The sequence below is a fragment of the Hippichthys cyanospilos genome, chromosome 3 (assembly GCF_059441005.1).
Source record: "Hippichthys cyanospilos isolate Australia breed blue-spotted pipefish chromosome 3, RoL_Hcya_1.0, whole genome shotgun sequence".
Classification (NCBI taxonomy): domain Eukaryota; kingdom Metazoa; phylum Chordata; class Actinopteri; order Syngnathiformes; family Syngnathidae; genus Hippichthys; species Hippichthys cyanospilos.
The window spans coordinates 25,023,427-25,050,543 of NC_142371.1; the positions used below are offsets into that span (position 1 = coordinate 25,023,427).

At 39.5% G+C, this 27,117-nt stretch overlaps 1 protein-coding gene across 2 annotated transcripts in view; it reads right to left on the bottom strand.

The window, feature by feature from the left end:
* The window catches only part of LOC148426475 (small conductance calcium-activated potassium channel protein 2-like), a 77,370-nt gene that overhangs the window by 14,771 nt on the left and 35,482 nt on the right, over positions 1-27,117 (bottom strand). For both annotated transcript variants that reach the window (XM_088410742.1, XM_088410741.1), the window contains exons 4-7: positions 19,045-19,341; positions 16,471-16,592; positions 13,408-13,549; positions 6,081-6,191 (exon numbers count right to left, since the gene is read on the bottom strand). In XM_088410742.1, the coding sequence (XP_088266868.1) occupies positions 6,081-6,191; positions 13,408-13,549; positions 16,471-16,592; positions 19,045-19,341 (672 nt within the window). The remainder of the gene's footprint in view (positions 1-6,080; positions 6,192-13,407; positions 13,550-16,470; positions 16,593-19,044; positions 19,342-27,117) is intronic.

The following is a 27,117-nucleotide window of genomic DNA, read 5'->3' on the forward strand; positions in this document are numbered from 1 at the left end:
TAGCGAAGTTTTTCTGTTTGTTTATTTATGTATTACTTTTTATTTATAATACTTTTTCATTTGTATGATTTTCGTTCATTATAACGTATGTCCTTTTATTTATGTTTTTTTTTAATCCTACATGTTTTGAAGCTGTTTAAAAGCTCTCAAAGTTCAAACGTTCGTAGTCAAGAAACTGTACAAAAAAATCAGTGAAAAAGTGAGGCCCCCAAATTGAATTGTGTCATAGAAGTAACACCATCAAAAGTTCAGAATCATCCTCAAATTCTGTGTTTTCCTTTCCTAAATCTTAGATTCATACTTAAATCATTGATATTATGAAGACATTTTGATAAACAAAAAAGGGAAGATGTGTATGGTTTATAACTTAGAATCTTCATGATGTCGATGATTGGTGACTTCCAGTTCACAACTGTGCATTTGCACTTAAAATGCATTTGACACCATTTGAATTTGAATGTTTTCAAACTTTTGAGTGGTACTGTGATTTCATTAGTGATGTGAATAATGCTTTACAGTTCACAGTGTGCATTTTTAAATTCTTCACTTCGAAACCAAGCTGAATTTGAACGTGTTTTCAAACTTTTGACTGCTCTTGTGATTCTATTAGTGAAATGAGGCTTTATGACATGGATGATGCTTTATGACTTGGAATGACTAACAGTTCACAGCTGTGCATTTTCAAGTCTTAATAACCTAGAATTCCTTGACCTTTAAACTTAAAGATGCATCCAAAACATTTGACTGATATGGTCATTATTATTATTGAAGTGATGATTTATGAAGTGGATGGCGCGTTATAATTTGGAATGGTTTTCAAATCACAGCTGTGCATTTACCTTTATGTGGTGTTCATTTGTGTTTTTTTTTTCTTCTTCATCACCATCAATGCTGATAACGCTGTTGGCTATTTTGTGCATCCAACAACATTGCAGCTGTGCTTAGCCTTAACATGTTCAATTATCTTGAGAAAAAAAAAAAAAACAAACTTCATATATTAACTTAGATTGCTGCCAAGTCATGGGTGCCCATTGACTTAATTTACATCAACTGACGTAGGCAGCATTCAAAAAATAAAACCTTGGTTGACTAATTTCACACTTGGTTGGTAGGTGCACACTCCAGAGACATCATTTGTACGTACAGGCAATTAAAAAGACAGTTTTCCATAACGTCTATTCAAATGATCAGCACCTCCAGGATGGGAGGCGTTGGGCCTCACTCAATTGAGTGCTCTTGTTTTCTTTTGGCGTGGAAGCGAGCTGGCATCTCTGGGGAACGGGCCGTTCCCATTTGGCTCGTGGCGCAAACAGTGAGCCAGGTTGCAGCATGTTCTCCGCACCGGCGATGAATTAGCCGGCGCTGCAGACCGGCGGGCCAAATGCGATGCAAATTTCGCCCAATAAGATATGACATCAAAACAGAGACGCTTAGTTCTTGCTCTAGTGATCATGGCGCTTTTAATTGAGATTGCGGCGCAAATTGCACTAATTTAGCAGCTACGATGAAGTTTTCCACTATCAACAGCAAAAGAGTTCAATTAGCCGCCGCCATTTAAACCTTTGATGCCAGCTCTGACATCTCATATACGCAATTAAAACCTCACAAGCCATCAACTCAGGGGTTACGTTAACTATTATCAATTATGATCCGAAATCCTATTACGAGGAGAGGAACTCTCAACTGAACCGAAATTAATCCTGTGACTCAGTATGAATCGCCGCTCATTGTGACGTCATCATCACTGAGCGAACAGAGGATGTATGATTATAGCTTAACAACGAAAAGAACAAAAAATAACTGAAAATTTGAGAAAATTATATGCATAGTATAAACACAAATAATAAGCTAAGCTCTAAATTGTCTATAAGTAATTTGATAACTAAATTATCTTTCGTGTACTATTAATACCTTTAAAAGGCCTTTTTTTTCATTCACGCGCTGAACTGTCAGTACTTGAGCCTTCAGCACTTGTAATGAAAGCAAATTGCCAAGCAGGTTTTTACTGGTATTAATTGTGCATGAAAAATAGTTATCAAATTAATTTTAGATGAAATATGAACTTTTTACTCCTAAAGAATTTGCAAAGTAGCTAAGGTATAGCGCTAAGTGAAATGGAAATATGAATTCTACTGGACCCAGACATGTGAAAACATGGCAACACAGCTGCTGAACTCCATTTGGATGAAAAATCTATCATTCATACACATCTGCTGGAAGGAATGCAGGCAAAAAAAAAAAAACAGAGTATAAACAATAAATACATTATTAAAAACATTTCTAAGTCATTTCTAAATTATGAAAGGGGCGCTTGAACACAGAATTTTATACATTGAAACAAAAAATGTATGAGTTGGAGTTTGTATTTTTTACTTTGATGCTGCAGTTTTCCCTTTTACTGAAAATGAATATCAGTTATTATCCTGCTTATTGACTAATCGTGACTACTCATAATTGGTATAATTACCGACCGAGACAAAAAACACTGATCGGTGTATCTCCTGTGTTTTTGTCTTTTCAGTGCTCCCACGTCTAGCATAAAAAGTCTGTACAAAATGCTACATGATTCTACCACATGAATCCGATTATAGCCAAGTTACATCGAAGACTGACCTAGAGTTTTCCCCTTGCCTTCCCATGGGGCTTAGATGCCATATTGAGGCCCAACAGCAATGTATGGCTGAGCAATGTATGGAAGTCACGACTTCTTATGGAATGTCCTCAATAATACACACCCCATTAGTATTTCTGGTGTGTGAAGATCAGAGTAGTAGTCCTCACACTGTTAAATGATCTCCTCCCTCAAATCTTATGCATGTCCGGTCTGGATGAGTGCTCTGTGAGCACACATTCAAAACATTGTGTCCACCGACCGTCCTCAGCATGCTTTATGGCGTAAAACAAAGCTGAGCAAGCTCATCAAGTACGATACACACATCCCCACATCAACTATAGACGTGGTCCAATAGCCGCATTCTCCACTAATTGGCAATCCGTTCTTGTTCATCCATTAAAAGGGGACATCGTGCCACTGAAGTAGATGGCGCGCGTCGCAGTGTAATTCCGTTTCCCCGAGTGCATGTACAACGTCGGCAAGATGGACAGGATGTCAGGGGGAGTCTATTGTTGCATTATTCATCATTACAGCCTTGAGTGATTGTGTTCTCGTGTTGCGCCTATATGACGGAGAATGGCCCGGCACATGTAAATCAACGTGCGCGCAACAGCTTCAATCATTAGTCGCTCAGTAATCGGGGGCAGGAGACAATTACCGCCGTGTAAACCTGGGGCCCTTTGAAGCAAATGCCAGCATGCAGGCGCTCAACACAACTCCCGGAGTGTGTTAATTGAGATCACATCACTTATTAAATTGTATGAAAAAAAGAGGAATTTTCAATATCCCTCTGAGACCCGGCCTATTCATTTGTGTCCACTCTTGTGTCCATTTTGACTGGGCGAGGTAGCAAAACATTTGAATGGGATGCCGATGGAAAGGCCTGGATGTCCACTACTGAGCACACCAGGATTTAGTAGGGTAGCTCAAATGAGTCAAAATATATAGGCAAAAAAACAATGTCCTCTACAGTGGACACAGATGAATATCCCTGGTCTCTGGAGAATATATAAAGGAAAACATTATGATGAACGAAAAAATATAATGAATAGATAAAAGAAAAGAAAAAAGATAAAAGAAAAAACAAACAATATCCTCCTGAGACCTACCCTGTTCATTTGTCTCCATAGTTGTGTCCATATTTTCTTAGCAAGACAGATAAATAATTGCCTCCCACCTAAACAAATGAGACATCATTGGAAAGGCCAGAATGTCCTCTATCCAACACAGTGGGTAGGTAGCTCAAATGTGTCACAAGATGGAGATCAAAACCAATGTCCACTACGGTGGACACAAATGAAACATCTGGATCTCGGGAGGGTATAATAAATAGACATATATACATATTTATTTCTTTATTTATAAAATGAATGAAAAAACATCCTCCTGAGACACAGCCTATTCATTTTTGTTGTGTCCATATTGTCTCAGCAAGACAAAAAAATAATTGCCTCCCACCCGACCACCCAATCAAACGAGGCTTCATTGGAAAGGCCGGGATGTCCTCTACTGAGCACACCAGAAATTAGCTGGGTAGCTCAAACGAGTCAAAAGATATAGACCAAAACAAACGGGCATTACCGCGGACACAAATCAATGGGCTGGCTCTCAGGAGGATATGCAAACAACATACTTCAGAAGGCAGAGAAGCACGTCCCTGAGGGGTGGATGAGCAGTTGCAGGGGAGAGATGCTAATTCAAAACGACAATGATGTATATATATATATTTCTTAAAAAGCCCACACATGCGCCTAATGCTCCTATTGGATTACAAATGGCTCTGAGCGGATTTTTTTGTCTGTTCCCCTCTTTAATCTCCCACAGCAGATGACGGATGCTGCTGAGAGCGCATTCAAAAAAAAAAGCATTTCTTCAAGAAATTTGAAAGCATTCCAAACAGACGTATTTAATGAGAATTGAAGCAAATACTCTCAATTTGTCAAACACGTCGTGAGAGGACCACCCGGCGAACGTCTCATCCTCTTTTGAGTCCATGAAGTCATTGATCATCCCACATACTCCGCTGCCATAATGTACTCTACATATTTGATACTGGGCGCTATTTTTAAAGCGTGGGTCTTTCAATGGTATGAAAAATTGAAAAGGGCCAGAAGAGCGAGGAAAGGGAGGCCAAAACGACCAGGGGCGCCGGCAAAGAATAGCACAGAAAAAAGAGGGACGGGAATTTACAGTAAAGGAGACAAATGTCACACTTTGTGGAAGCGGGCTGGAGGGAAAAGCTCAGTGATGGAAAGACAGTAAGACATTTGGCGAGGCAAATTCCGAGGAGATAACCTTTTATTGCTTCCACTCTGTAAAATAACACGGCTCTGTCACGCCGACGCCAAGTGCGATTCTGTTGTTATGGAGGCCAAAGGGGGCGCCGCAAAAGGACAAGCTGTCAATCCCCGACTGACGGGAAAAACACCCAGCGGGACTGGTAACCGATAAATACGCTTCTCTACCTGATTTTCAACAGATTTTCTGTTGGTGGTTCGCAGTATCTTACAGCCTGAAAATTCAAACACTTTTGTGCGTATGTACTAAAGTCACTTTAATACGGTGGTACCTCTTATGAAATCAATTTCATAAGGTGATTTTTTTTCATAAATATAGACACCTTTTATATGTAAACAGCCTAATTCAATCACTCCAATTTTAAACTGTTCAGCACTACAGAGTACCACTGACATAAATTTCTTTTAAATTTTTCTTTCTATTACCTGTAATTTTACCTTTATTTTTTTTTTTTTAATTCTTGCTTTCCAAATTCAAACTGCTCCCCGCTGCAATGTGTTCATAATTTCAAAATAAAAGCCTAAAATGTTTTTGTTTTTTCCACTCCAACCTTTTATATTTTTGGACAAATTCCTACCATTCCAACATTAAAAAGCTTAAGGTTTTAAAAAGAAACTAACAAACAAAAATGTTGATCTTTTTGTTCCTCCGCCCACTTTAATTTCCATACTTTCTGACCAATTTAAAGATAGCGTTTTATGAGCGATTCCAATTGTTCCAACTTCAAACTATTTCACTTATTCCTACATTTTTTTTCAAAATAAAACCGTTTTAGCATTGACATTTTTCCTCAAACATTTCAACATTAAATTGTTCAATCTTAAAAATATCTTTTTTTTTCATAATTCCACATCAGTAACTCTCCACAATTCCATATTGTTCATTCTCCATCGTTAAAAAAAAACCTGTTATATTCCATGCATCCCACATCATTCGGCACATTTTCACACACAATTTCTCGAGAAATGAGTTCATCGAGTTACTTTCATACGATAGACGCTCTTCCGATATTGCTACTACCAGCATGCAAGCCATATTTCTGAGTCATCGTTTATGTGAAGGTCTGCACCATTTCATAAATGAAACAAATGTTCCTCTTTTTTTCCCTTGATCTTTGTACACACGCCTTTACCTATGCGTCACATTGATTGAAACGGACTTTACGCACCCTCTTGGTGAGCTGCGTGTCCATCATGAAGTTGTGCACGTGCTTCTCGGCCTTGGTTAGCTCCAGCTTCCTGGCTACCACGGCAACCACCAGAGCCGTGCAACCGGCGCCCTACGAGAGAAGGAACACTCAGTCACTTGCAATGCAAGAGCAAATGTCTCATTTGACTTTGAGAAATAATCCCCCAGTGAGTGACAGGCCAACGCAAACACGAGCGAAGCGGCGCCAAACGCAAGCGATAGGCGAGCGAGAAGAAACGGGATTAGGTTGGAAAGTTCCTTTGCGTACCCGCAATTTTTCATGTCGACAAGCAAGCCAAGTCTATTTTAACTCCCGATCCATCTGCTGTGAGATCCCTCCTTCCATACTTCTCAAATACGCGAGGGAGACGCACGCCGCAAAGAGCGTAGCGGATTGACACGCCATAATGTCGTTTAATGGGACGCCGCCGATCTTAATGACACGGTGTCAGTCCGCCGCCGGCTCGCATGTCGGAAAACGTGCGCCGGAAGGGGAACATCGGGAACGCGACAGATTTAGTTAACTTTCAGATTAGATACTCTTTTCAATGGGGGATGCTGAGTGCTGGGAAAAGGGGGAGGAGGGGGGAGGCAGAGATAAAGTGAGCGGCGCGCCGTGAGTGCATACAAATGGCAAAGGCGGGATGAATCCTGGAGGAAGCGGACGAGGGCGGCGAAGGAAAGCAATGTTAATGAGGTCACACATCTCCTGATAAGCAATGAATTAAGATTAAGCGTGCTAAATGAAAATATATGGGCGCCTCCTCCTCCTTCTGGGAGAAGAAGGCCAAAAAGGAATGGAATAAGCACACTATGAACTAAGTTTGTTCCCCAAAATAACTTTGCCCGGGTTCACTCGAATGTAAGAGACAAACAGGCATTAGTGCCCCTGTCTATACACACATCCGAATGCATGAATAAAAGATGATGGAAGCCCACGGAAACCCACAAAGTGTTCAGATATCTTCTAGCTTCGCAAAATGTATAAACCAAGAACCTCCCTCCCAAAAAAAAAAATCTAACCCGACCCATTTGGATTTTTCAAGGCAATGCCGACTCCAATATCCAGGAAAATTCTGATAACCGATTAATCGACTCATTAAAAAAAACACACACACAAAAAAATGGTTTTTGGGTCCTTGAACACTTTCAGCAATAAATATTCTAGGGCTGTCACTATCATTTTTTTCAGAATGGATTATTCTATCAATTATTCCATCAATTATACAAAAAGGGCTGCACAATTCATTGAATTTCAATCGCAATGACGATATTGGCTGCCATGATTAATTAAGGTGATCCTCGGCAATATTAACATTTAAAAAGTCGGATTATAAGGAATATAGGGTGCACCCTCAATTAATGACATAATTTAAAATTTTTCAATCACAATATAGTAATACTCAAAGTAATAACAATAATAACTCTAAACTCTCATTAGCATAATAACTCAATGTGAATATGACCAACCTTGTTCCACTGTAAACACACAAAAGAAACAGGTAAAGCTTACTTCATCACTTCATTCCCCATCTACGGATCCCAATCTCAATATTGATCCATATACTGTATAAGGCGCACCTGATTAAAGGGCGCACCATCAGCTTTTAAAAAAAAAATCAAGGCTTTTAGGTGCGCCTTATAGTGCAGAAAATACTATACAAGCACTTTTCAATCCTACTACTAGGGAACATTGTTTCCTGACTGTATATTGAGACCCATTTTGAAAAATCCGATTGGCAAAAAAATTTGAATGCATTTGGTTTGAAATGACCTAAAATGACATTTTGACTGCCAATGGATTAAAATTTGCTTCAAAGTAAATAATGCGCTTGGTTCTAAGTAGGCTTATTTTTTTCAATGGTTTGCACTCGCTATGTGGTTGTTCAAACAAATTGCAATACTTCTTATTTCTTTTGCCTAAAGGGACCCCTTACGTTGACGAAATGGCATTTTTATAGTCGAGTCTAGCTCCTGTACGCACATTAAGTGACATCACTCACTAAGCTATGGCCCTCAAATGCACACAAACAACATTGTCGCCGTTAGTGTGATTTCTGGCTCGTCCCAATGATCAGTACAATTGACTCACTTTATAAAACCCGTTTTTTCTTTTATATTTGTGGTTAAGTTTCATGCACTACATTTTAAAATTCGCAGTGAAAAAAAATGTGATGAATTGCTGCAGCACAGTGTACTCAGCAACGTGTGGAGCTCTGCGTGCGCAACTGTGCCCTGTGGTCCGAAGCGGCACGGCGCTGATTGTTCTATGCAGACACTGTGTGTACATGTGTGCGTGGGAGTTTTTGTGTGTACGCCCACGCATGTTGGATTCCATCGGGGTTCCCTGGCGCAATCTCCGCAGACGGACTGACGCGAGCCGAGCTGATGTGAATTGGTTCATACGCCGCCCAAGTGTTTCCCCTCGATTGCTCTGCCACGGCTCAGCCAATCCACTTCGCTGTCAAAAAACGAGGAATTACCATCTGTGCCACTGCGCCACAATTACATGCCACAAGGAGACAATTGGATCATTTTAGTTTCAAGAAAAAGCTTTGCAAAAGACACACACAATTACACAAGCAACTAATGGTCTAGGCCTCCACCTGAATCCAACATTAACACATTCACATTTTGCACATCATTATTGCAATTCACAAACTACTTAACTTGCAAATGTATTCTATCTACCTACCCTCTAATAAAGTCCCCTCCTTACATAGTACTTACATATCTACCAACCTAACTAACCTACTTAATAACTTAATCTTTATACCAACCATACCTTCTAATTCTCCACTTTTAGTACATTACAAAACCAATGTCAGCTTTTAACCACCAAAGGTTTTCTAGCCAAATACCTACCCACTTAACTCACTAATTTCTGCCTACCTACATTTTATTACCTACAGTATTTACTTAACTACATATTTATTTACTTAGCTACATATTTAACTATCCAACCAAATCTACCACCAACCTCCGGGTGGATCAACCTACCTACCTACCTACCTACCTACCTACCTACCTACCTACCTACCTACCTACCAACCACAAACTTAATCTACTGAAACCTATTCTTCCTACCTACCTACCTACCTACCTACCTACCTACCTACCTACCTACCTACCTACCTACCTACCGTTCTACAACAGGCATCGTATTCATGAGCTGAGTCTGTAAATCCTACTAAATCCATCCATCCATCTATCCATCCATCCATCCATCCATCCATCCATCCATCCATCCATCCATCCATCCATCCATCCATCCATCCAGCTAAATGCAAACGAGGGTTTTCGGAACTGCGAGGTGGACGTGCTAACCACTCTGCCATTGTGCCATCTTAATAAATTCCGAAATGGGGTATTATGTGTAGATTTCATTTTAGCTAAGAGATGAATTTAATACAGTTAGGAATGAGGCTGTAACGTAACAAAATGTGGAAAGAAGGGGAGCACTGTGAGTACTTTGCAGATGCGCTGTACCGATCCGGTATTTTGAACTGCCTACCTACAGAATCCACAAACCTCTTCTGCCTACCTCCCTCCTACTAACAGCTAACTATCAATCTAAGCAGCCACCCAGTTCTTCATGCCAGTATATCACCAGGTGCACGGATACAAAAGCAAAGTAACAGTCTGGGAAGATTTCTTTTCATTGAAGCCAAAAGAAAAATGGACAAAGTTGCAAGTATGACACCACTACAAATGCAGTGCACTTTGGACAACTTTGGCCACACTTGGTAAATGGCCTCCACTTGCATAGTCCATCATCTTCGCGCCTCGCAAACACCTGGGGCACCCTCACGCGTTGCCATAGCAATGACCATGAGACTTCACCGTGTACGAACTCATTACAATAATTCAAAAGAATCCATTTTCTTCTCTTAACCCGTCACCTGAAGTGTAACCTGTATTTCTTGGCAGGGCTTCACTTCCCAGCGCTCCAACACTCATCACGCCGCCTCTGATGAGCAGTGAAAATAAACCACTCTGGAAACTGATGAGAGTGTTTGTGCGCGACAGGGGAGGAGAGTGCGCCCGTGTGTGTGGGGGAGTCCTCTTGAAGAGTGTGTGTGGAGGATGCAGCCTCCGGCGGCGAGCATGGGACGTTGAGTATCCTCCCCGCTTGTTTTGCGACTCTTGCAAGGTTTGTTCAACTCAACTTTTGAAGAGCGCTATTAAACATTTTACTTTCAGCGAGGTAAAAACATTCTATTGCAATTCACGAAAGTTACCCGCTGATTCCATTGCATTCTTTTCATCAGTATCTTCACAATCTAGCAAAAAATAAAAGGCTATGTGAAACTATTGTTATTTGTTACATTTTTGGGGGATGGGCAATGACAAGAACATAAAGATAGTGAAAACAGAATATTATTCTGATGTATTACTGTAGAATCCGGTGAATGTTTGACTAATGAATTTGACGAGGCTAGGGGTGCTCAATGCGGAGAATTTGGAGAATGACGAGGAGAGTGATGATCTTAATAACCTGAAGGATAGCGCAACTATCAATGCTTTGAAATAGAAACTTTTCGCAATGAACAAAAACCCCAACCGTATTTTGTTCATTTAATTTTCAGATATTGGAAGAGTCATTTCAATAAATAGATGGGTCTTTGCTTTGTATGCACACCTGTGCAATAATCATACAGTCTAATTAGCATCTGCCATACTTGTGAAGTGGATGGGTTTTCTCTGGAAACGAGGTCACCAACAGATTTCAATTTTGTGAACGATATTTGATGGAAAAAGATTCAAGATTCAAGAGTTTTATTGTCATATGCATAGTAATACCACACAACAAAATTCTTAATCTGTTCACTTCCCCGGTGGGCAATAAAACAAAACCAAAAAAAAGTACTATATGTGCACACAGAAGTGTTGTCTCTCAAGTCTAAAGTTGATTTTTCGTTCAGCGTAAATGAATGTACCGCCATGATAAAATAACCTTTGAAAGAGAATGTCACCTCATTTCTCGATGTTTTTAAAAATCTGAACATTGCCCGCAACGCAAATTTGACTTATTTTCACCACCACCTTGCCTGCACTTACTTAGCACAAATTGTCTTCTCCATCAATAATAGCTCAGGCTCAATAATTCCTCACTACAAATTCCAAAGTACATCCAAGTGGATTCAATTACTTGTATGTAAATGGATTTGAAAGCATCTCCACTATGAATTTGCATTTTTTAAATAAAAAAAAGTGCTTATGAAAAAGCCGGCTGACGCGCTTGGAGAACTAAATCATTCTGTCGTTCGGAACGTTAATAAGATTAGGTAACATATTAAAAAATGCATCATTCCCAATTGAGGCGCGCGCCCACTGCGCGGCGTCTCTCAATTAGTCTCCGTGTGCTACATGTCCTTTGAGGCAAGCAATCACAGGTAACGCATTTCATTTCAATCCTCTTCCCTTTGCCTGACCTTGCAGAATATTTCAAAGCTTTTTTGGGGAGGCATCTGCAATGACTTTAAAAGCCCATGATTGCCTCGCGACGGACTAATTGTCTCCCATCGCTCAGAAAGCCGACAACGTGACAAGTAAAGTGGGGAAGCGGAGTGTTGAAAAGGACACTGAGAGACAGACGGTGGGTAGAAATAAACACGGGGCCCGGCACAGGATGAGGAGGAGTAGATGGACAGCCAGGGAAGTGAAATGTGATAAATAGGAAAAGACAGGATGGGAGAATGAGCGAGAGAAGCAGAGAGTGGGAGGATGTGACACCCTGGAAAGGTGGGACCTTCATTATGCAATCAGGACGTGAGCGCACATCAACATTAATGGGCTCTCTCTTGTTTGTGCACCCACAAACACGCAGAATTCAGGCTAATTCAGGCTAATTCAGGAGGAGGCTCTGGGGAAGAGGGGGGGCGGGGGGTGGTTTCCGTGTTACACGAACAGCAGAAATTTCTCAGGCGAGGGACAAAGTGCGCTGTAATCTGTTGACCTTTTGAACGAGGCAAGGACGGTGCCCAGGGGATGCACAGAGAGCGCGCGCGGGCGAGCGAGGGAGAAAGAGAGAGAGACAGGCATGGTAAATGTGCTGCTTTTGTTGTGCGTGCCATAGCCTCCGGGGGGCAGTGTGGTGCATGCAGGCAGATAATTTGTACATTTGATCGAAACACGTAAACACTGCTGCAGCAAAGATCCAGTACAGTAATATAATGCTGTGCTCAAATAATACGTGCTCATAAGTCCGTATGAATGTTTGCCAACTAGTGGTGAACTATATGCATTGTAACATTACTCCGAGTACAAGTCTACCTCGCGTATAAGTTGACCCCCCTACTTTTTTACTCCAATTTGGGTGAATTTTACAAAAACGCGATTATAAGTCTATGACTTTAGTGGTTACACAGATTATTACAATTATAATATTATCATATTATATTTCACATTTGAATTGATGTTATTCAAACACAGATATGTGGAAAAAGATTGGTCTGGTTTGAGTTATGCAGTTCTAAGTTGACCCCCCTAATGTGGGTTGAAAAAAAACTTGACTTGTACTCGGCGAAATGCGGTAAGTTTGTGAACTGATAAGTACAAGTGTATGTCTGTCAACAAGTGGTACATTTTGATATACAGTATATACAGTTGTGCTCACAAGTTAACCTATGTAAACCTATGAGTGCAATTGCATGTCTAAGAACGTAAGATGAATTGTGACTAAAGCACTAATATCACCTAAACGTATTAGCATTGTAATCTGAATACCACCACATAGTGGTGAACGTAATATATGCAAATATAAAGTTATAAGCAAAACTATATGTCTAAGAACGGACATAAACTGTGATATGTGAGGTTAAATTAACTAAGGGGAACTAATAGCACAACGGAATGTATTCCAATTAGTGGTAAATGGTGATCTATGCGGGTGTCCTCATAATTTTTCATATATAAAATTATGAGCATCATTCCATGTCTAAGAACTAGAGGTGCATTGTGATGTATACAGTTCTGCTCATAAGTTAATAAATACATAAATAAAGCTGTGCTCATAAGTTTAGCTTTGTGAACTTATTAGCGCATCTGTATGTCTGCACACTGGTGGTGGGTGTTGATATATATGATTGTGCCCATAAGTTCACAGAATTCAATTTATGAGCACAGCTGCATATCTCATCATTAAAATTATGAACATGATTGCCTGGTGGTTTATATGCTGATTTATACAGTTGTGCCCATGAGTTTAAATAGAGTTTGTTCCCTGCAGGATAGTATACTGTAATTCCAGGCTGTGGTTTCAGTGTAGTAGTATCAGAGCACTTTTACAATCGGATAGTACCCACCATGATTCCAGTGAGAAGACACACCCCTTTGCCACAGTAGGTATGAGGAACCATGTCGCCGTAGCCAATGGACAAGAAAGTGATGGAGATCAGCCACATGGCTCCCAGGAAGTTGCTGGTCACGTCCTGGGCGTCGTGATACCTGCACAGCACATGCAATATACCAACAGTTTTTAATACACTTGCATCTACACGGTGCGACATAAAAATATTATTGATATGAGGAGGAGCATTTTCACACTGTAAAAATGCTGACTGAAGAAAAACAAAAGTGACAACAATTGGGCTTGAATAATATAATTTAAATCGATATTTTCAAAAATGCATCCAGAAGTAAAATGGGTAGAAATTAAGACATAATAAATCTATAATCATAATGGCATGGAATATGTTATCATATGGCAGAAAACAGAGGAAGAACTGTGATCCCTAAAAGATCTACTACTATTAAAATCATTTAAGTGCATTTAATCAAAAATAAAAGCTCATAAACTAAATTTGAATGTGAATACAGAGTCTGAAACGAAAAATATAATATAGTTGAAACAGTTCTTATAAATTATAAAATGACTTCAGGACAATGAAGCCGACTTAAAACAACATCTGCACATATTAAAAAAAAAAAAATATATATATATATTATTATATTATTATTTAAAAATGTACTTACTATATTTGAAAGATTGCATCTATAAGCAAAATCATTGAAAATTGCATTTGAAGTCAAAGGGATGAAAGAGAAAAATATCTCCAAGAAATAATCAATGACAGTTGGACCTTTTCCATTCCCCAAATTTGCATATCAATACCAGAAGACAATATTACAATATAACAATACTAAATAAAAGTGTAATTAAATGATATTAAAATGTAATACGTAATAAAACTGAGTCGATTACCAGATTTTATGATTTTTGGAATTGACTAAATATTACAATGGAATCATAACAGCTCTAATAAATCCAGATGTAAACGTGTCTATGAGAACTCCCAACAAAAAAGTGGGATTACGCCTGGCATACTTGCCTGAAACAGCACAATACCGAGCCACAGCTCTTTTCGCGCCAACGTGTGCGCCCCACACACACACACTCACAACACCGTTACCGTGGCAACCGAGCCGGCGCAAATCGGACACAATGTTGTCTTGTCAAAAAATATTCACGAAAAACGCGCACTGTCGATTATAGCCTGCATGTTTGCAAGGGTGCGTTCCCGAGCAGGTCGCGAGATTGTCGCCTGCCTCGCTTACAGCTTCGCACCTCATTTGACGCCCTCTTTTGTCCCCTCCATTAGTTTGGCTTGTAGAGGAGAGGGAATGCCAATTAAACTTGGATGCCACCCAAACGAGGGCTTCTCACCAGCAGGGCATTTATGCATTTAAATAAGCTTATTAAGCAAAGGGTAATTCCACATATTGCCTTGTTTTTGCCTTCGAAGAAGTGAAAATGAAGCATTAGGAGGGCTGCGAAACTTCAACAAATCGGAGAATCGATCTTGAGAAGTGTCTCCAAATCCCTTTCGTTCGTCCACGGTTGTCCTTGCGTAAACACTTTCTAATGTTGATGTTTTCTAATCTTGCAAGGACGGAAAAGGCAAACATTTGCTGTGATGGAAGTTTTGCTTTTCAAGTGCGTGGTATATAAAGGACTGCGGAGTGCCTGGTGGCTCATACGACTTGATGATGAACATTAATATTCAAACTCCTAGCGGCACAAGGATGTGGAAGGCCCCACGACTGGGCTTGCCTTGGGCTCACAAATGACTAAATACGCCCATGTGGAACTCATTTGCATAATAACCATCCTCACTTTCTCCACCCATGGCATTGTCACCCGGGTTGCTGAAGATCTATATTATATTGTCTGCAACAATACCACGCAGGAACCAAGATAAAATGCTGAACATGATTCTATCTATCTATCTATCTATCTATCTATCTATCTATCTATCTATCTATCTATCTATCTATCTATCTATCTATCTATCTATCTATCTATCTATCTATCTATCTATCTATCTATCTATCTATCTATCTATCTATCTATCTATCTATCTATCTATCTATCTATCTATCTATCTATCTATATTGTATATATTATTCCTATCTATCTATCTATCTATCTATCTATCTATCTATCTATCTATCTATCTATCTATCTATCTATCTATCTATCTATCTATCTATCTATCTATCTATCTATCTATCTATCTATCTATCTATCTATCTATTTGTTAGGGTTAGGGTTAGGGTTAGTATTGTTAGTATTTGTTAGTAAAGGAGTAGGAAATCGCACATTTTCACTTAATTATGAAAGACCAAATTTTTGAATTTTTGGATAATCAACAAAAAGCTTCAATTTTACTTACATTTAAACTGTGAGATTTGAGACAACTCTCCGCATAACTTTTTGCGGATGAGACAAAGTGACATCAAAACCGCAGGCACAATGTTAAAGGCTGAAACTGCGCATTACTTGTTCAAAAGTGATTAGTAGGAATGACAACCGTGTCAGGCTGTCAGCATCAACGTCTGCACAGTCATTTACATCTATTGAACTGCCTTTAAAAGGTAATCAGACTGCATTCAGGGGCAATCAAGCATTGCTAGCTAGTAGCTAGTTTATGCTAAATGCTCTGCCAAAAGCATGGAACAAGTGTCATTCAGTAAAATGTCAGTTGAAGTATTTTTTTTAACACCCGGAATTGGCGATTGAATGTGATTTGAGATCAATGTTGTGTTTTTTATTTCAGGATTTGGGACTTTGTGAAAAGTTGCACACTAGAAAGACAATTCCGAGCTGCTAGCTAATGGTTAATTTATGCTAGACACCGAGCTAACTATTGTCAACAGGCGCCATATTAAGTCTGTATAATTAAGTCCTTTTTTAGTGTCCCGAATTGAGATTGAACATGATTATAGAACAACCTTGTGGTTTTTTGTTTTGTTTTTTTTAGTTGCAACTTGCATGGGAGAAACATTTTGTGCTGTAAAAACAGTCTGGCATTGTTGCGCTGCCGGGAACAACTTCAAAATAAAAAGCATTCCAAGGTGCTACTGACCTCTCACATACTCGCACAGTCCAAGCGGCGATGATCCACAGAGAGATGCTGAAGACCAGCAGCACCGTCCCAGGGCAGATCGTCATCAGCGTTTTCATGACAAACCGCGTGTTAAAATGCACCTGCAAGAAAATCCATATCATTCTTGTTACAAGGGGGTTTCTAAAAATCCATCATATTTTACAATATATTGGGTGTATGCCAAAAAATTGATTGCAGAGTACATTCCCAACCAGTCCAAGTACTTATTGTTTTCATCTTTTTGGTTTTTGGAGCACTATCTGCTAGTCAATGCAAAGGTCTCACAGATTTATCTGAAGGCACTAATAACAAACATAACTGCAGGCCTTTGTTTTCAGCACTTTTGGAAGTATAACTGTGTACTCCAACATGAAAACACAGGTACAGAATCTGACATTTAAGTAAGGGTCCGCCATCCATCTGTTTGCGTCCTTGAGAAAAAACAAAGAGTTCTTCATGATGTCATACAAAAATTTAGTGGGGCCCTATCATGAAACTTTTTTCAACCATCATAAAACGTTGATTTCTCATGCTAAACACAAAGTGTAATTTTCCTTCATTGATGCATTTCTAAGCATTCCTTGCCCCAAAGAAGATGTTAGAAAAGTTTATTATGATAGAAAAGTAAATACACGCTGACCTTATCTATGTTTTTTAGTTTAGTTTTGGTTCCGGAGTTGAGGAGGAGAGATTGTGCACCGGTTGGCCAAGTAACTAGCGACATTTCGTTTATTAGTTACGACAATTTACAGTAGAAAATGTCAGTAAAAACCCGTTTTGGGCTCCTTCCTTCACTCTGCAAGCCTCATGAGGATAAGTGGTCAAGATGATGGCTGGTTAGGTGTTTCGTGGCCGGCGGCATTGAACAAGGTCAAAAAAGAGGTGTGGCCACATGGTGAGCTGCATGGCCGGCCAAAAAGACGTTTTACTTCCATGTTAGAAATGTCAGTACGCTAAAACTCTTATTTAATAGAAAAATACATCCCCAATGTGCCTAATGTAATATATATGCATTTATTTAATTGTGGAAATTGCCCTTTAATGTTGCCAATGATACTTCTATGAGACTTCAAGCACAAAATAACACAAATTGTGCGGCGACTCATGACAATACTGAAATACTTGGCAAGTATTCTTTATCCTCTGCGTAAAAACGACTAATATGACAAAGCGAATGTCTATGAAGAGGTGATTTTCCAAAGTAGGGTGACATTTTGTGGTTTTCCTTTGTCAATTTGAGACGAATGATCATCTTTTGGCAGATGGATCATCTCAGTATAGCAAAAGCATTACCTCGGATTACAGCCTCGCCTCTTTTATACCTGACTGGAAGAAAACAAAAAGACAGACTTTCTTTTCAAAGGATTTTCTCTTCAAAGGATACCGCATTTTTCTATATGTGCGTGCAGGATATCATCTTCGTCATCGTTGAACGTCATTAAAAGCTAACACTGATGGTTTATTGCATGGCTGCGGCACATCCCTCCACTACCTCGATCGTTCCTTTTCATGGTCCATTTGAGCCTCATGTAATATCTTGTTCCCATTTCAAGCTCTCATCTCATATTGTGTTATGAAGGATTCCAAGTAGCTTATGTCTCTAGTGCAAAGGAAAGACGTGTGATTGGAAGGATGGGGAAGAACAGAGATCTCATTTGAGCTCAAGAGCTTTTTGACCTTATCATTTTTATGCAGGGCAGCACTGTGGAAAAGTGGTTGGGGTGTTCTAGTTACACAGTTCTTCAAGTTTCGGGGATCTCGGCATTCTGTGTGAAGTTTGTATTTTCTGAATTCTGAGAGGGGTGAACGATATCGAAGAAAAATCAAACTGCAATTTTTCCATTTCTGATGTGATTGTGATCCAATGAGACTATTTCGTAAGGCCTTCTTCCCAAATATATTCAAATTGACAAACACAGCAATAAATTAGAGATATTAGAAAAAAAACACAACAAATTTATGACCAAAAAAATGTAAAACTTGCTGTGTTCACTCCTACAACGAGGCCGACATCCCTTTCTAAAGGTGATAACTCTCACAACTAATCCAATTAAATAACTAATTAATTGCAACTGGAATGTTAGATTTTTCATCCAATTAGAGTTGAGCCTCTATGTTGCCATGTCATTCTATTCTGCCCAGTACCTGTGGGGTCAGTATTGCGGGCCGGCAAAGGGAAACTTTACTCGTTGACTTTTTTCAGGAGAAAAACCTTAAAAAATCATCTATAATTAATTTGTTGAGTTCATTCTATCTCAATACAATTGATACCTTTAAATTTAAATTGACCACTTGCTGTTCACTGAAAATGTCACATGACCAGATGTCTGTCTGTCTGTCTGTCTGTCTATCTATCTATCTATCTATCTATCTATCTATCTATCTATCTATCTATCTATCTATCTATCTATCTATCTATCTATCTATCTATCTATCTATCTATCTATCCATCTATCTATCCATCCATCCATCCATCCATCCATCCATCCATCCATCCATCCATCCATCCAAATGTAGGAATGGTTGCTTTTGTGACCTGCGGCGGCCTCTGACCTTATTGAGTGCACCTATACTCCTGGACGAGGCATCGGTGAAGAGTTTGCTGTGCAGGAGCATGACCCTGGCGATGAGGTAGAGGCGCAGGAACATGGGCACGCTCAGCACCATGTCCAGGTCGGCCTCGGCCTGCGACGGGGCGTACGAGAAGGCCAGCCGCGCACGCCACTGGAACTTGAAGTCGCCGGGCACCGGGTGCACGGCCGACACCAGCAGCTCCAGGGCGATGAGCAGAACCCTCTCCATCGTCATGGCAATACGCCAGTCGTCCGCCCCGTTGTCGATGACAAACAGCTGCGAAGACGAGAGAGATGAGACAAGAGGAGTCCACTTAGCATTACACGTGATGGATGCGATGATTGAAGGCAGCGCTTGCTATTTTTAAAGGGCTAAATGGCTCTTGATCTGCATCTATTCAGTCTCATTAGCACAACACACAACTCGAGCATCGCACACTTGCAGAGTCATCTCGCGTCTGGGCTGCTTAGCAAAAAAAAAAAAAAAAGCTGCTTATCTCAGTCGTCTCTGAGATGGGAGCGCCATGACCGTCTCCGCTAATTGTACTTCTCCCCCCTGCTGCATTTGGATGTTTTTGTTGCTAATTGCTGTGTTAATCTAGATGTTGTTATGAAAGGCGCCGTTACAAGGAGATCGCTAAAGGAAGGTTTCATTACATGGAGAGCTGAGAGGGTGGGGCTGTTGGAGAGAAGGATGAAAAGGAAATGAAAAAATAAATATCGGAGCAGAAGCTCAATCTGTTCTGGGATGCTGGCTGACGTCTGGATTGCTTGCATTGAGCAACAACTTTTCAGTGAAAATCTACATCCGTTTTCTAAAGGAGGTGGAACTATCAAAAATGTTTTGGGTTCATACAACTAGCAAAATCAAACATTCATTTTTAATAAGCATACATGAATGCAAATCAGTATGGATTGAGGTCAAATACTATTTCAAAATAGATGGGTAGGTGGATGACTGAATTCAATACACGGCCCTGGGATTTTGGTTTTTAACCTATTTTGAAAAATGATTATATATATATATATATATATATATATATATATATATATATATATATATATATATATATATATATATATATATATATATATATATATATATATATATATGTATACGTGGTATGATCTTGATCTCAATATTGTGACAAATCAAAAATTGAGTATTCATATTGCTCTGTAAAATAAAAGTTGTCAGAAAGATCTCTACTATGAATATTATGAATTTACGTACGAAAATCATGAGTTGGCATCATCAGAAAAAAAAAACTTAAAGAGCAAACTTTTTGCATTTGATGTAAATGGTCATTTATTTATCAAACGTTATACATGGGTACTCTGCATCACTTCGTTTTCCTAGAATGCTTGTACTGATATTCCTTTTGACTGTTTATTATTGATTTATTGAAGAATTTTTTTGGGGGGGGTTGATTTTTATTCTCTTTAATGCATTTTAACAGCCGTCATTTATGCTAGTATTTTTGGGCTAACCTGCAAACCTGATGCCAAATGAACCTAAATGACAGACTGGTATCGTGTGGAGGGGTATCGGAGTCAGAGTATCAGGAAAAACTGTACAGTCTCGCTGTTGCTGGTTTTGTGTAAAAAAGGCATAATATCTCTCCTTTAACACATAAACATTCATAAAACGCAAAATTATTTCATAAATTTACCATGGCCCTCAGAGGACTTTCCCACTCGTTCTTTTAGTCTTGGCAACATGAGAACGGTTATAAAAATAAATGCAAACGATAAGGGAATTGACATCCCTGTGGCAAAACATCTAAGCACACGCTTTTGTTCTTTATTTCAGAGTTTGGCTTATATCCCCGCAGAGTAAATAAAAGGTTAATGATGACACAAACAAGAGGAAAAGCGAAAGCTCCGCGTACTCAAAAAAACACAAACACAACAACAAAAAAGAAAACAGGACCGTGTGTGATCGCCGGCCACGTGTTGATAAATGGCAAATCCATGCCATGACCACCTATGGACGCGCGGCCACTAGTCCATCATTAAAGCCATACATGTCTCAGCGGGTGAGTTTTCCAACCCATGCGGCTAACGTGCGCAAACGCACTCGTTTGGAGCCGATGGGGGAAACCGTCGAGGCGGCCAAGGGTCAAACGCCGTTCCTCGCTTTCCCGTCCACCCGAGCGCGTGTGCGTTCCGCACTCGTGTGTGCGGGCCAGGCCTCGTCATGGTGACTGTTGCCACGGCGACAACATCAAAGAGCAGCCAAGCTTAATTAGGATCCCCAGAGAGAGCGAGGGAGCAGCAGGAAGACGGCAGAAGAGAGGGAATCAAAAAAACCAAAGAGGAGGAGGAAGAAACACGTTTAGAGATGAGGCGAGAAGAAAAGGGAAGACGCTGGAAAAATGATGGAGGTGTGTGTGTGTGTGTGTGTTTGACATACAGACTGGCTGTCTCATATTGATGCGTACGTGTCAGATTTTGGAGCGAAACATCTCTTCCCTTCTTGTTGAGGATACGACCAATTAAAATAAGATTAATTTGGAACAAAATTGGGTTTGCGGTCATAAGTTTACATACAAACAGAATCCATCTTTATTGACACTCCCAGTTGATGTGTGCAGTAAAACTAACACAAAAGAAAGTAGGTTAGATGCTTTATCTATCAAAAGTTTTTTTTTTCCTAGCTTAAACTAGCTTAAAGTTATAAGTTAAATAATGGAAAACGCCATGGACTAGCTAACGGAATTAGCAATAATGTCAGAGTATATACCTTCACAAGAGGTGGAAATGATACAACAAAACTCTCAGGTATACGTTCTTTCGGTTGCAGAAAAAACTGTTACATAACTGTCTTCTTTGTGTTTTTTCTTCATCAAACCACTGTTTAACTTTGATGCACGCACCACACTGCCCCCTGGAGGAACAACAGAAGCAGCGCACATATTTTTGGGCAGATAGCGTACAAATCAGCTGCATGAAAATTCTTCAAGGTATTTTTTTGTTTTTTTGTTTTTTTACATTGATTTTATATTTTAGTTTAATGAATTTTTGTGTTTTTGAACAGTATATTATATATTAAACAAAAAAAATCTGCAAAATTGCAAGACATAATGGCATCATGAAGTATCCATGCTTGGTATCAGATAGTGCTCAAAGTACATACTTGAAGTTTTACTCTGTCCCAACAAAAGAAAAAAAGTGGTGCAAGTGCATCGTTACAACCAACAACAATTTTTGTTATTCCTGCTATTTCCTCTAAAAAATGTCTCTGGGAGAGCGCAAAATGGTAAGCCCAGCGAGCTAACACAGATTTGCGTTAGTGAACTGTGTTCCGATGTTCCGATGACATTTTTGGCAAAATTGTGTAAATTGTGCAAAGATTCACAACATTTAATGACAAAATGCCATTGACTGGCGTGACTTAGGTGAAAATATAACATTTTGTTAGGGTATTTTCAGTCCAAAAGTTCCAAGAGTAGTTCTTCTCAATTGTCTTATTTTGATTAAATATGAAAGGTGATCTGTCTGTTTTGTGAAGGACTACAAAAATAAATGTAAAATTACCATTAAGAGGCTGAAAACAGGATTAGAACAATTTTAAGTTAAACTATGGCCTCAATTAATTCCTTGATTATTGAAATAGTCAATTCATTTGATAATCGATGAGTTTATTCATCAAGTAATTTTGACAGCTCGAGTAAACGTAACAAAACAAAGTTTGCTACAAGTAGCCTTCCAAAACCAAATCATTTGAACCGGAGATAAATAAACGAGCTGCAATTATTTATCATTTGTGTATTTTGCTTAGGACAGCAACTATTGATGATTTTGATAATCGATTAATCGATTATTATGAGGAATCCATTTTAGAGAGAAAAGGAAATTTTCTTTTTTTTTAAATATTCAAATGACTGATTTTGTCCATCATGTCACAAAATAGGCTAACATTTGAGCTTTGTTTTTTCAAAGTAAAAACAAATGATTGTAAATATCTTAAAAATCTTACATTGTTTTAACACAATGACGCTCGGTCTACTTTCATATCGGACTAAATACATTTCAGAATATTTACTGATGAGAGGTTTACATTCTGAGAATTTAAGTTGGGGTCTGTAAATGATTAAGCGACGATCAAAAATAATTATGGAGTCATGTGACTGCCGATTATATTAAATGATTCATTTTTGCACCTCAAATTATGATGGGAGTCTTTTTTAAGACACCCGTGAACGATTATAGATATCTTTCCTTTGCCGTAATCTCTTTGACAGAAAACATTCAGCTGAAGTTCCTTAAGGGGTGAGATTAATGTCGAACATCTGTCATTAGACGTTTCCTGTCACCATCAGTTGGCACTGTAATTAAGGAAAGTGGCACATGAATCTCTTGGGGGCAGGACTTTTGTCACACACCACAAGTTTGGTCAAGCTCTGACCTTGTGGAGCTGAGTTATGTTTTTTGGCTGAGACGGCTGACTGGATTTACACTGCATGCTTCAAGTGACGCACACAATTCAAATGTTTTGCTCTCAAGCGACACGATTGGGAAATACGTCACGGCTGCATACGCAGGAAAAAAAAACAAAACACAGGGAATTGAAAGTCCTCCAGACTGCTATAAAATGTGGGAAAAAAAATCCAATATGTATCAGATATTATATCCTCCAGTGCATGGAAATGACATGGCTTTTGTTCTTTTTCCTTGTTCTTTATGTATTATAATTGTTTTTTTTAAACGTTCTCTTCAATTCGCCATTTTATTGTGTCACATGACAGCATTACAGTTACAGGTAGGGCTGGGCCAAAAAAGAAAATCTTGATTGTCTTTAGTCATTCTAGGCGATGACGACGTGAATTGATTTCAATGGAAGCAATAAATATTCAGAAAAAAAATCAATCTTTCACTATATCCATGGCTGCAGGTAAGATAAGCTCCTCTCCTTGGAGCAAAAAGATGTAAGGCATGCTTGTGATGTCCTAAAGTCTTGAAGTCTTCTTTGAAAATACTCAAGAGATTTTATCTACGTGAGAAGGGTGTATTTTTTCCCCCCAAATGCCTCATAGGTTTTGATGGCTTTATGTTTTTTTTTTTGGTGCTTTTAATTTAACTTTCCCAAAAGAAGAAAAATCCATATAGCCATATTCTATGTAGCCTATATCGCATCTGTGATTAGCCATTTTCCTTAGCATATTGTTGCAGCTGAGTGGGAAAATTATAAGTGTAAATATGGTCGGTTTCATATTCTTTCACAAACTGATATGATTATTTTGTCCCAGTGTTGTTTAAAGTGTTGAAAGTTAGATACAATGCATCACTCTAAAAACTTCGACGCGGAAGAAACTAGTTAGCTTTGAAAGTAAACACATTTCATTTTCCTTTCATCTTAAACTCATTATTGTCTCCATTGAGGTACTAATGGCCATTTGAAAAAGAATTTGTGAAGTGGAATGAACTATGAAAGGCTTTTTGTCTTTACAACAGGCGATAACATTTTGAATCAACAAAAATATAGTAAATTTGTGTTGTTGTTTTTTTCTCCCTGAAACAGACAGTTGAAAGAACCAATCAGTGAAGAGTGGTGGTGATGTCAGAAAAGTGATGTGTGGAAGTAGGAAACGACAAAGGCGGGGTAATTCAACATCGCTAGCCAAAGAGAGACGGTAATGAATGAATGATGTCATTTTTGCTGGATAAAAGTTGACCATTTATTAGCGTCACGGTGACTACTGTCTAGCCTGCGGGCCGCTTTGAACGTTATAAGTAGCACGGACTTTGTGACATTGCTCACGAAGAATACGCCAAATTTGACTGCACCGTTTGTTTTTAACTTGGTAACATGAGGCTTTCCGAATCTCCTCCTTTCTTTCTCTCAAGAAAGTGGGTGTGGCTTGCCAGGTTAGGATTCCATCAGCATTACTGGACAGAAATAGTAAATAGGAGTTAAAATATTCAGCCTTCCAAGGCTTTCAAAATTAAAAAGTGGTCATTTTTCTTAACGAGAAAACAGGTCCCACTTTTGAGTTGCGACCCAACAGTTGAGGCAAGTTTATTCATGTGACAGCCTAAAAACTGGCTTCAACTTCAAATCAAAGTCGCTGCCTATCTTTCTGTGGAGCATAAATTATTAATAGGGCACTTCATCAATAATTCTGTTGTGATAAATATGTCAGTTGGATTCCATGTCAGTCGGACATACTGGCGGCAAAGGCGCGTTTTGTCCACACTTTCCAAGCGGAGCTCCTGAGTGAGTTTCAACGCTTAACTTTTTGAATTGAGAATTAGACATGATACGTTCTGGAACCTTAATTAGGCGGCCTTTATCCATTCATCTTTTTTCCCTGCTTGACAGGGGAAAAAAAGTGAGGTGGTCCAGATTTTGCCACAAGGAAATGAGCACCCCCCAACCCCACACACACACACACACACACACACACACACACACACACACACACACACACACACACACACACACACACATCATTTTCCCCTCTTCCCCCTCCCACCTTCCGGTTCTGTCCTTCCCCTGCTACCTCCTGCTGCTGTCGGTCTTTTCCTGGCTAAACCGCCACGAGGAAGGGATAAATAATTAAATTCCATTAGGAAAGTAATCTGTCAATGTTGAGTGAGTGAGTGAGTGAGTGAGTGAGTGAGTGAGTGAGTGAGTGAGTGAGTGAGTGAGTGAGTGAGTGAGTGAGTGAGTGAGTGCCACTGCTCTACATGACCAAAATGGGATGGAGCTTGGACGTTTGGACGTGTGTGCGTGCGCAAGTGCGGCCAGAACAAACACTGGGACATACAGTATATACAGAGAGCCCAAAAGGGAACGCTGAGTCAAATCCCATGTGTGTTTTCTTGCTTTAAATTTAACAAAACGTGGCAGCGGAGTGCAAAGGCCGAGCGATATCAAAACGCCAAATGAAGAGCGAGCCGGACAGAAGGAGGGCAGCGCAAAAACAAAACAAGAAAAGGAAACAATGTGCATAGAGTCACTTTGGACGCAGTCCTCCACCTTTCTGGCTTGACCTTTGCCCTTTCCTCCTTCATCCAACCTTTTTCTGTCCTGAACCGCATCCAGGCCTTGCGGCCATTTTGCTCAACTAATCAGGTTAAATCCCTCATTGCACGTGTCTCATCACGGAAGCAGATGCAGAGCTGGACACAATCTGCCGGGCCCACACACACACACACCTACAAGCGCATACACACACACACACGGATGTGAACTTTACACAAACACCCAGATGGTCTGGACAAGTAGCAACTATAAAAGAACAAGAAGAATATGCGAGCAAATTAGCCACAGGGCGGTGTTTCCCAAAGGAGGTGGTGGGAAGATGTGTCTGATCAGCGAAGGAGTAAGCGAGCACACGCGCAAACACAAACACGCACACACGTAGTCAGTCACACCCCTGGGAAGTGTGTGCATCCTGCTCCTTGGAAAGCCCTCAAATAGGCGCGCGTGATAGAAATGGAGCAAGACAAACACATTCAGAAATAGAAAGATTGGCAGATGGACTATGGCACGAAAAGATGAACATTACATCCATCCATTTTTATTTCTTTTTCTCTGGAACTCATTTGTCATTAGAGTCGAGGGTGAACTTGAATCTCTCCCAGCTGACTTTGGTTGAAAGGCAATTGCGTTACACGTTCAGGGCTTGTTCACACAAAATGGCTCTGAGTGTATCGCTTTTTTTTGGTTGTCTTTACTTTTGGTCTACACGGACCAAATTTGGAAGCCTGATCATTTTTTTTTTTAAGTTTGGAGTTCCACACCTTACCAATAACACAACTAAGAAACGCAAGGCAGAGATGCTTATCACATTTTATTTTTTGTTCCTACCAACGAGAATAGTAATGACAATGAATACGTTAAATGTACAGGGGATGTTTTAAAATCACATTCTGACATTTTTCAGTTCAAAAGTTAAGAACTCTGAGTATTCAAATGACTGGACATACAATATTCATGATGAACACAAACCCATTTGGTCACTTTTGTTTAACTTTTTTTTTTTCCAATTTAGCACTTGTTTTGTAATTTGTCCACCATGGTTCATATTGTCATCCTGTCTGT